Below are 12500 nucleotides of genomic sequence, written 5' to 3'. Positions count from 1 at the left end.
TGGCAGTGTTACAACACTCAACCATGTGACCCAACTACTACCATATGTGATAATTGGAATGAGAATAAAGAACCATTGATGTATGATTGACTGTTATGAAAGTAATTAGTACATAATTTTACTATTATACATTTCATATACATATTAAAGCAGCTTTCATCATACACCAGCGTTGCGGGGGGGGGGGGGGGGGGGGGAGAGAAAAAATGGAAATTTGTTCCGTCAGATACACAGTAGTGAACCATATGGAAAGGTGTATGTGTGACATCTCAGTATGGAACAATGATATATCACTTAAATTACATATTTTACGTGTTAAACACCATGATAGATTTACAATAAATGGACATTGAACAACTATATGCTCATCTATCACTCATATTCACTGAGTATATCAATCAAATTTAATATACCAGTACCTGCAGTTAGACTTTCTGTACAGCTACACGTGTATCAATGTACATGTCATGCCACAGGTTGGTATTTATCACTGGAGCACTGCAGAGGCCAACACAAAACACCTATATTGATACACAAAGTACCAGCATTATAAAGACATTCATTTTATAGTCGCGTGTGTAAGTTTATCAATGGGAGAGTCAAATGAAATTCAAATATTAAACATTATCATACTAATTCCTAACAGTGTTTATACTGTGACTTACCAGCATATCACATTTTATTTGACAATAATATACTGAAAAAGATCAATATTTAAATATTTCTTATTACCATGACAAAATATTCATTTATAGTACAACATGATAATTTGAATTAATTATAAACACCCAGATGCTACACTTGTTGTAATACTTAGCTATGATTATCATATGAAATTTAGATATTTAAATGGCTTTAATATTACACATTGTCCGTTGAGGGAAGACTCTGTTATGTGCTTCTATATCATATGGATTTCACAGCACTTCAAATGTGGGAGTATAATAGTAAAATCCATAAGGAAGCAAGTGAAGGTTATTGCAGGTTTAGTCTCCTGTGCACAGAGAAAATCAGTGGAGTGACTGCAATATTACACCCACGATGTTTGATGATGTTGCAATCAAAAACGTTGTTTCCTTGCCCCCCCCCCGAGTCATATTTTGCATTACTTCCAAACTCAAGGAGCGTAAATAATTTACCAAGTATATTTCTGCTAAATCAATCTCCTCCTCAGAACACAGAGAAAGCCGAGTGATTTAGCCGAAGTATACAAGGTGAATTATTTATGCTGTGAGTTCGAAACTATAAAAAAATATGATGTGTATTACTGTACTAGGTTCTGGATTGAATGTCAAATAATGTTGATGGAATATAAATAGTTTCCCCTTTGTACTGTTATCCAGTGTACAATAGCTAGTGTGTTGCCTTTGGTACACAGACTAAAACATCCTTTTTTCTCGGAGTAGCGGGACAATCATTGGACCAATTGCATGACAAAAACCTGTAAATGTACTGGTAGTGTACTGCATGTACATGGTACTAGTGAACCTAATGTATTGTGTACAATAGCTGGTGTGGTGCCTTTCCAAAATTTTACACCCTTTCTTCTTATGAAGTACTGATACTGTACAGTACATGTAATTTGGGTAAATAAAATGCATGACAATGTACAACATATACTATTTGTAAATTACATGTTACTACAAGTCTAGTGAACAGACTTTTTTGTGTTGTGTGTGCTTTTCATATGTTGTATATGATGTACAATAGGTTGTTGTGTTTAGCCTGTGTTACAGATAAAGCATCAGTCCTTTTCTTGACGTAGTGGGACAAATAACCAAAAATCTGACAAAATACAATATGTACTGCGATATTTTACAACATGTTATTAAGCAATCAGACTTTTTTGGTTCATGTGTGCATCGGTAAGAATTGAATTCATTGCATTAAAGAATCATCATAGGGGATAGATTTAACCAGATATCACTTTTATGATGAGGGAGTTTCAATCAATTGATAAGTAAATTTTGTCGGCTGGGGGGTGGGGGTGGGGGGGTTATTTGTACTGGCATATGAAATGTCATTGATAGTATGTTTCATGAGAAAACCACCTGTTAATACCCATATCTGAAAAATGATCAATAAAAGAACAAAATTAATTAAAAACTAATAAAGTATTATTAAAATCTATTCAACAACTGAAGATCCATAGATTTATTCTAATGTTGGCACCTTTTGTTCATTAAATGGTTGAGGAGAGTTATTTATACAAGTGTATTCAAATTTACTATTAGCTGTGTCTCCTCCAACTCCCACACACTCTTGTGTATGTGAACAAATTCAATATCCCCTGCACCCCGACCCACATATAACTAGTAAACTGATATTTCAGATTCTAATAGAATAGAACCAACTCCTTCCTTACCTTTGAAAATACAAAATTTGTCAACCAGAGTGTAGCAAATGAATGTGTAGACAAGTCATATGTACTATTTTTATCAACTTTTCAGCTAAAATGACTATTACTAATCAAAATACATTTTTTGTCTGTTCTAAAGGTATTGACCAATCAAATAAATCCATCCAGATTGTAATAACCAATGAAAATTTGTTTTAATGTGATTATACAGTATTAACTATATGGTATAACCCAGTTAAGTTAACCCATTTGAAACCATATATCTACTCAAGACTATGTCCACATTTAACGAACAGATGAAGTGATGTGCTGTTCCATAAAACATGTAATTATTCATTATGAAATGAAATGAAATGAAAAGAAAGTCATTTAAATTTTGATGAATGTCTTTACCGCCACCTGTTAAACAATGAAAAGAATTTAGATTATATTTATGATGACGAATAGTTAATGTCAGAATCATTGAAATGGAATTGGACAATCTATGAATATATTATTACCCCATATTGTACATCAAGCTGTGACCCTTGACCTTTGACCAGCTGTTTGGATGCCAGAAACCAGTAGAGCCTAATAAGTAAAATGGTTCATTTAGATAAAGTTCCAAAGTATGATTGGCGTGTGGTTTCAGTTTTCATGGAAAGAGTTCATAGGAGATTATGAATGCATGTAATTGCTTGTTTGTTGTTTATATGTTGTCATGGGCACCAGAAGGCCCTGGTATCTGAATATGTAGCATTCTGTTTCTCTTGAGCTTGTAGCTACTCCATAGTGCAGTCATTAGTAGGCCCTCACACTAGAATATTTATTTAATTTCAAAAATTTCAAAAATCAGTTGCCTTTGTGAGAGCCCACACTACAATATGCACTAATACATTGATTTCATTTGATTGTGTTGGTAGATGCCCCATGGTGCGGTCACTGCAAGGCTCTTGCACCTGAATATGCCAAAGCTGCAGCACAACTGAAGGACGAAGGTTCTGAGATCAAGTTAGGGAAAGTAGATGCCACAGTAGAAAGTGAGTTGACTGGAAAGTATGGTGTGAGAGGATTCCCAACTCTCAAGTTCTTCAAGAAAGGGAAGGATACAGAATATGGAGGTATGTAATGTATAATCAGTAAACTCACAATAGTATTGTGTATTAATAGCATAAACTTTAGTATACCATATTGTTTTGGGGATTTGCAAAGATAAAATGACATCAGAATAGGGAACTTGCAAACCCGCCATGTTGAATGTAGCATCATGGGAAATGTGACAATAATTACTAATGAATTAGGAGTGTAGACAATATTGTTACATTGTTTGTAACCACAAATATTCAATTCATAGTCACCCTGACCATTGTTGGAGGTTTATTTTATCGGTAGCTCCCTATTAGGTATTACGGTAACCTCAGATAATCCCATAGTCCTTTGCGTCTGAGCATGCTCAGTCTTGATTGCAAGTTCCCTATTCATGCCCCTATCTTGTTTGTATTTGTTTAACAATTTCTCTATTCACGAACTTTGATATAATTTGGTTGAAATTCTGTTGAAATTAGAAGTCTACCAGGAAATCATTAAAAAAATGTGATAATCCTGATTAACATTATGTTCTAATAATTTCTTTAAATCACGTAAATAATCTCAAATTGTGTATTGATTGAAATACGCCTTATTCTGGTTCTGGCCATTTTGCAGGTAAGCATCGTATAAGAATGCCAAGATTTGAGAAAGTGAATGCTATAATTTTTGCCATGGCTGCTGAGCATATGGCAATGCACAAAGCAATGATCTAAATGTGCATGATAGAACTTTGTTTATTTCTGAAAGGGCTTTATAGTTTTCAATAGCATGTTTTTATTACTTGAAGTTGTTAAGACCCTCATTTCAAGTCCCAAAGAGCTTGCAAACAGCACTCCTAGTGCCCAAACCATGAAATCTTCTAATCATCCTGATAACTAAAATACGGCATATAGGAACAGTCATCCTGGAAGTCACAAAAAAATCGGATTGTGTTCCTGCAAAGATTTCATGAATGATAAATCGGCTATCTACCCCTTGATGATTAAGATATATGTATAAGAACTATCAAATTACCCGCCCACAACATTAATATGAATGGACTTGGACATGGGTGCTGTTACCCTTATTTTTACCATCTGTCGGCCATTTTGACCATGTTTCTAGTCCTTGCCCTTATTTTTACCATCTGTCGGCCATTTTGATCATTTTCTGAATAAGTATCACCTCTCAAGTCATTTTCTTGATAGGAAGTGAGGCATTAATTTATATGTATTCTGTAGAATTGTTCATAGATAGCCAAGTAGACTTATAGAGACACAGGAAACCAGTGACATTTGTTAAGCATGAGGTCTCAATCAGAATTTGACAGGAAGTCATATTACTATACTGTACATGTGAAAATTCAGAGAGATATAAAACATGGATTAAAACAAATGTGATATATGGAAGGAAATCCAATTACAAAGCAAATAATTGGTTTAACAGTAGTATTCAAATATTTAGCAGTAAATGGAGTCAGGTTACCGTCTAGCTCTGGATTTATACGCTGCAGGGTTTCGACACGTCTTCTACCACTAGCTCTGGATTTATACGCTACAGGGTTTTGACACATCTTCTCCTACTCTGCTATGGTTCTTCCCTATTTCAAACAGTGAGACTGCGAACAGATTTTGTGCGCATGGATATGTGCACGGATTTTGGGAATAAAAACCACCCATATCTTTGCTAATGTCAAAAATAAAAATAGAGAAAACAACTTTAGATCATCAAATGCAACATACATCTTGTCTATTCTGTCATTTCTTGTCTAAACTGGTCATAACATACGTAGCCTCAAACTTTTGTTCGCTCGACCATGTGATGATATGTTAGACAAGAAATGACAGAATAGACGAGACGTAGGTTGCATTTAATGATCTTAAGTTATTTTCTGTATTTTTTATAGACAGTGTTTAAATCCAGAGCTAGGTTACCGTCATAAGATTCAAATCTATACCTATCCTACCAAGATTTGCTTAGACTTAGTTGGAATTTTGCGTAGTTGGTAAGGTCTTTGTTTGATAATCCAAGTTAAGGTCAGAGAAGGTAAACTAAGCATTATTTTCAGACTTTACTTGCAGGTCTGATGGTACTAGAAGCTTTGCAAGTAGTTCACTGAATTTATGCTAAGTTACACAGAGTGTGTGTATACCATGGTATGTTTAGAAGTGCCACAGGTATGACTTGTTAATAGAGTAGAAAATAAGACTTTGTAACTTTAGGGCATATGATATATATACATATATATAACTGAGAATGTTGGGTTAGTGATTCACATCAGCTTTTGGGAGGGGGGGGGGGGGCATGCTACTTCATGTAAATCAGGCTCATTTTGACATTATTTTCTTGTCAGTAGAAGTGTTTGTGAAACTTGAGTGGTTTAGTGTCAAGATTTTGCCAATGTTCAGCTGATGACTACTTTCAGTACATTTCAGTTTAGGCCTTAAATCCAAAATACATTAACCCTCCTTTGAATATCACTTGATGTTTATCAGAGTATTAATCTCTAGTAAGATGACCCCTTAGATAAACGAGAGTTATGTTGTAATGTATACCTGTATACTGATATGTAGGTGGAAGAACTGCTGACAGTATTGTAAGCTGGGTGTACACAAAGACTGGCCCACCAGCCAAGGCAGTAGAAAGTGTTGAAGATGCTGAGAAGAATGCTAAAGATCTGGAAGTGTTTGTTCTGGGATTCTTTAAGAATGCAGAGAGTGATGAAGCCAAGGCCTTCTTAGCAGCAGCTGATGGTATGGATGGCATCACATTTGGCATCACCTCCAAAGATGATGTTTTCTCCCACTACGATGTGAAAGAAGACAACGCTGTTGTTCTTCTTAAACAGGTAATATGATGTGATAAGAAGCTGAACTTCAACATTCAACACATTTCACTGATGTATCAGATTTGGAGAGTCAATACACACTTGAGTATTTCAAAAGACAAATTAGTTTGCATTGATTTTGACTTGCTTTATATAGACATGTAGTTCTTGCAGTTTCATTGCAAGTGACACAATCACATTACAAGAGTATTATATCTCTCTTACATACAACATTTACTGAGGCGGACATGTTACAAGGAGACCAGATTATTATACCCACCAATGGTCGTTGTGCATTGAAAGCATTAAATTTGTGTTTTGCTCTATAGCTGAAAGATGATAGTAATAGAACTAGGCCTTTGGTTATTATAAAACTTATACTAGATAGATATCAAGGAAATTATTGGATGAAAACATATATTGAAGTGTGTTATTTCTTTCAACAGTTTGATGAAGGCAGAAATGATTTCAGCGGTGATTATAATGCCGAGACATTGTCAGAGTTTGTGAAAGCTAACAGTCTTCCACTTGTTATTGAATTCTCTGAAGAGGTAAGATATGTGATAATTCTGTGGTATATTTAGGCCTAATAAAAAAAGTTGTTTGGTTCCGGTTACCAAGCCCCACCTAGTTTTTCAAGCCGACCCTAAACTTTTTTTTATGTATTCGAGAAAAAAAAAAGAAGAAAAAATTGTGAAGTCTCACAAGAAATAGTGGATGCAGAAACTGACATCAACTTATAAAGAAAATATAAAACTGTTCTGCCAATCTGTAGTGGTTGTACATCTGATGAGAAGAAGCCAATAACATAGAGACCATATGGAAAACAACGGAAAACATAACTACTTGAACTAGACACTCACATATGAAAAAAATAATTTAATACCCCACCTACTCTAAAATTTGAATGTAATCGGAACCACACAATTCTTTTTTTTACAACTTATCAACTGTGTCATTTAATGACTTTATGCTAAATTTTGTCTATAGAAAAAAAATTACAATACTACGTTCACACTGACAAAACCATTTGAAATCTCAGTATTAGATATGCTTATTAATCTGAGCTAAACATTTGTGTTTGTGTGTTTGCATAAAGTAATTATGGTTTGAAAGTTATCAAAAACTTCACTTTGTCCATGTTTCTGAATGACCGCGAGAGTGCCCACAGTGAGACCATGGGAATGGAACAGTTTACCTATGTAGGCCATTACTTTTGATCTGGTGAAAAAAAACCAGTCAGACTGTGACAAAACTATTATATTTATATTTATATTTATATTTCAAAGTGTAGAAAACAAAAAACTCAGATTTGATGGCATACAAAAAATACTTGCAAAATGTTCAGCATGTAGAGTTTCATATTGCAGTTAGAGAAAGTGAAGTAAATGCACATCTTACGAAATGGGGAGAGTTTTTGAAATTGATAACTTAAGAAAAGTTTCCAAATACAAAATGTGAAATTTCCATTTTCTTTGTATTAAACTCAATAAAAATGTTATTAAATACAAAAAACCCTTTAATACAAACTACAGAAAAAGATGATGTGAAACTATTTGAAGAATCAAACTGTAAAACAGAAAACCGTGATAATGCCGTTGTCATGGTTGACTACAATTTTCACACCTACACTCTTGGGTAGGAAAACTTCAAACAAAGTAAAATATTTCCAATATCTATTCTTAAAAAATACTGATCAAAGATATGTTTTAATTTGCTTGATTTGACAGACAGCACAAAAGATCTTTGGTGGCGACATCAAGAAACACAATCTGTTGTTTATGGATAAGGAAGCAGACAACTACAAGACCGTGAGGGAAGCTTTCAACGAAGCAGCCACAGGTTTCAAGGGAGTGGTGAGTCATCTCAAATGTTACAGAGGGGACACAAGTGATGTCAACACAAGTAACCATGTCCTGGGGAGAGTCCACTCTAAATGTGACAGCGCTAAGGAAGAGAACAGAGCCTTGCTAAATTTTACAACTGTTCAATATCCTGGAGAAATTCATATTTTGGTGCAACTTTTGTTCTTGTAATTTTTTTTCACAGACTAATGTATTGACTTCTTTGCAGGTTCTGTTCGTCCTCATCGATGCTGGCAGTGAAGACAATGAAAGAATTTTGGATTTCTTTGGTTTGAAAAAAGAAAACACCCCAGCTGTACGTCTAATCAACTTGGCTGAAGACATGTCAAAATACAAACCAGAAGAAGCAGAAATTACAGCAGAAAACCAGAAATCATTTGTACAGGCAGTTTTGGATGGAAAAGTTAAGGTGAGGCTGAACAACTAAATCTCCTCAATATTTCAGTCAGCCACAATTTCTGTGACAATAACCAATGACTGTAAAGGAAAACCACATTGTGTACCAAGTGACCTATTCATTTATTTCTTCTTTCCACCATGTGTAGTTCTTTGACCATTATCAGTCATCATATATGTTGCCTTGTATAAATACTATGTTTTTATTAGCACAACTGAACTGAGGTTCAGCATGCTATAGACATCAAGTTTTGTCTGTGTGTGTGTGTGTGTGTGTGTGAGTGAGAGTGAGTGAGTGAGTGCGTGCATGCATGCGTGTGCATTCGCTTGCGTATGTGAACAACTTAAAGTGAGAAACTGCTGGATCGATTGATTTCAAATTTGGTAGAGACATTGCTTATGGTACTCAGATTGAAGACATAAAGATTAAACTTGCATGTATTTGAAATAGAATTAGTCAAAAATTACTCACCACTATATACTTGTTACCACTTGGTGTTACAGCTGCTTCTTATTTACTTGTACAATATTGTAGACAAATTTGAGGTCAGAGAAGGGTGAGTGATGTTACTTTCTGTACTTTACTGCTCAATAGACTTTCACTTTATTTAAAGTTGCCTTGTGCATGGTATGGCAAAGTGATGACACCTACCAGGTTCAACTAAGCATGTTTCCATTTCTAATCTTTTTTGTTTCTTTTATTTTTCTGAAATAGCCACATTTGATGTCTCAAGATGTTCCAGAAGATTGGGACAAAGAAAATGTCAAAGTCCTTGTTGGAAAGAACTTTGAAGAAGTTGCTTTCGATAAGACAAAGGATGTCCTTGTAGAATTTTGTGAGTAATTGTACTCCGTAGATATTGTGCTATATCATCCATGTGTGTGTCTATGTCTGTATGTGTTTATGTATGTATGTACGTACGTACGTACGTACGTATGTATGTACGTATGTATATATGTCAGTATGTATGTATGTATGTATGTATGTATGTATGTATGTATGTATGTATGTATGTATGTATGTATGTATGTATGTACATGTTAGTATTTGAATAATATCCTGTGATGACCTTGTGTATATTTTCAAAATAAAATTATTATTTAAGTTTGTAGTTTTTTGTGCCACAGAAATGAAGGAGTGTGTGTGCATGTGAAGTTTCAATTTCAACATTGTTAAGATGTAGAAACCTGAAGTAGAACCTTTGTAAGTACGACGAGGCTTGTTATTTATTGTCTTGTTTTTCTATTTAACAGATGCTCCATGGTGTGGACATTGCAAACAACTTGTACCAATTTATGATGCATTAGCAGAAAAATTCAAGGATCGTGAAGATATTGTTGTTGCAAAAATGGATGCTACTACAAATGAAGTAGAACAAGTCAAAGTACATAGCTTCCCAACAATCAAATTCTTCCCTAAAGATAGTGATGAGGTACGTGTCAAAGGTCAGAGGTCAACGTAACTTGACCCAACTGTCATACTCGTCCATAATAGCATTTAATGGAGAACACCACTACTGGAAATAAGGCATTGTCTTAAATTGTCACATTTATGTTCTACAGTTACATGTACATGTCTACTGTCTCCCATTAGACAGTGCATGTCCATAAACCCTGACTGAACAATGAATGGAGGAACAAGTTTCAACTGGGTCTCTTTTCGGCAATTGTACAGTATGTGATGTGAAATCATGAAATGACTCTCCAGGACCCAAAGTTTATAAAAATACCATTATTTTCTTAGTGGAATACTATTACCCAATTTTAGATGATTACTATGTAGACTTATTAGAAACTAAGTATTGCAAGGGTTAATCATATGACAGCATAAATACAAGACAAACCAGACTTGGTGCAGTATCAATTGTGTGTGCAGAAGTAGAATGTGATTTCATGTAAAAATCAAGTTGACAGGATTCATTTCATGACAAGCTGAAAACAAACCATTCATGTGAGAATATCGACCTTGTCATAATCCATGAGTGCTACATTGTTTTCTTACCAAACACATTTTAAATGCATCATTACATAGAGGTTGTCATTCATGTTGGTATTAAATATGAATTGATATGAACATATCCATGTAGTTATGTCAGGTGTGAGACTATCAAAGTCAGGTTGGAGCATATTATATCCATGTATGGGGTGTATTCATGGTATGTGACTCATCTCCAATACTTCTGTTGCAGGTTGTTGATTATAATGGTGAACGTACTTTAGATGGTTTTGTTAAATTTTTGGAAAGTGGGGGAAAAGATGGTGCAGGACCAGCAGATGAAGTAAGTATTCCACGTGCCTTGCTCAATTTACAATTCTTCAATACAGCCTATCACTAACTTGTATAGCACCCTAGCAGTTCCAATGTAATGCATACCATGTTTTGTATGGTGATTTCCTTAAATTAGTGTGTCTGCCTTAGTGGCACGTCACAGATTTAACTTTTCCTTGTGTAGTTGGCATAATTTCTGAGACAAAATTAACATTGCTGGGCAACATACACAGAAGCTCTTGTAACGTGTACGTATATAATGCCTGTTATAGCACATGGCTGTCCATTTCAGGCAGTGTTTATGCAAATTTAACATATGGATCACACACCTTGTAACTCTTGCACCACATCAGTCTTGTAGTGAGACCGTGGATCTGCAGTTTTGGGGTTGCCGAAGGTGATGAGTACCTCTTCCTGGGCTAGTGCCATCAGTGGTGACTTTCTGTCGCTCTTAAAATATGCAGATTAGCCCGAAGGGTCCATCAGCTAGACTAGCACCACATGTACTTATGATGTCAATTTTACATATCGATTAAGAAAACATGTCAGTATAACTTATCAATGTTTGTGTCTGTTTTAACAGGATTTAGATGAAATGGAAGAGGAGGAGGAAGATGAAGAAGAAGAAGCAGAAGAGCAAAAGAAAGACGAATTGTAGTTCTTCTTTAAACTCTGTCTGTCATGATTTTTATCTATTCTTTTCTGAGCAATACATAGATAACATTAGCCATCCATCTATCTCATTTTCATCCTTTCTAGTCGGTTTTAAATTAAGTCTTTTCATCCACCCACTTGGACTTATAAGACAAAACTTACCAGCTGTTTTATTTGGAACTTGTTTTTATCTCCTTCTGGGAAACGTAAAGTATTCATGGATTTGTGTCATTTATAGAGAGGTGGAATCTCTTGTCTTATAATCATGTCAATTTAAGGTCATCAGCAATCACAACATCCATGTTTTTCTCCCATTTCTTCACCACAGTACTAAAGTTTCATAGAAGCCAAAGTGAAAAGGTGTTACCTTATGATGACAGATGTGTTGCTTCTAAGATTATGACCTTTGAACTTGTAGGTTTAAAGTTGAGTGAAAAAGTTTGACCTGAGGTCATGACCTTTGAACTCCTAGGTTTAACAGGGTGTGTGAAGATGCAACTTTGTGTATTTTATTTTGTTGCCAAATACTCAAGAGTATTGTGAGGAAGAAATGAGATGAAAATAATGATATGGTTCTACTCTATTTTCCTAATTCTGTTGGCATCCTTGATAGAGCACAATCATACAGCTGACTTGCAGTATACAAAGGCTAACTTTTGTTTTAATAAATATTAAGAAATGTGACAAAAAATGGGTACGGAGTCTTTTATTACAAGTCTTAATTTTATCTTTCAAATTATTATTATGAAAGGAAAACATAACATTGTAATAGAGTTGTTATAAATTGTGGAATACACCCAAGCCTATTTAAGTATGTATAAAAAAGTGTTTACTAATTTGTATATGAATTGAGTTTTTCCTTTTGAAGATTTTAACATTGTTCTTAAAACGCCATAAACCTTGAGTACACGTTTGTGATGCAAGCTGCCACAGCATGTGCAAACTGAAATACATAGACCACGTCAAGTTTTGATGTTGACAAATTTGTATTAGTTGATCCTTTTCCTGGTAGTATTCTCAGTATTTTGCATCCTGGGTCTGGAGTGACATCGCATGTATCATGTATGTCATGTCTTTCCAGCG

The 12500-nt window shown here is 34.9% G+C and overlaps 1 protein-coding gene across 1 annotated transcript in view; it reads left to right on the top strand.

The window, feature by feature from the left end:
* LOC144436010 (protein disulfide-isomerase-like) overlaps positions 1-12108 on the top strand; it is a 14594-nt gene extending 2486 nt beyond the window's left edge. Inside the window, exons 2-10 of the mRNA XM_078124681.1 lie at positions 3262-3459; positions 5980-6254; positions 6680-6784; positions 7964-8089; positions 8307-8507; positions 9210-9330; positions 9749-9927; positions 10684-10773; positions 11347-12108. Coding sequence (XP_077980807.1) covers positions 3262-3459; positions 5980-6254; positions 6680-6784; positions 7964-8089; positions 8307-8507; positions 9210-9330; positions 9749-9927; positions 10684-10773; positions 11347-11421 — 1370 coding nt within the window. The 3' untranslated portion in view covers positions 11422-12108. The remainder of the gene's footprint in view (positions 1-3261; positions 3460-5979; positions 6255-6679; positions 6785-7963; positions 8090-8306; positions 8508-9209; positions 9331-9748; positions 9928-10683; positions 10774-11346) is intronic.
* Positions 12109-12500: the final 392 nt, after the last annotated feature.

Source organism: Glandiceps talaboti, chromosome 5 (assembly GCF_964340395.1).
Source record: "Glandiceps talaboti chromosome 5, keGlaTala1.1, whole genome shotgun sequence".
Classification (NCBI taxonomy): domain Eukaryota; kingdom Metazoa; phylum Hemichordata; class Enteropneusta; family Spengelidae; genus Glandiceps; species Glandiceps talaboti.
This window is presented reverse-complemented; position numbering and strand designations above follow the sequence as displayed.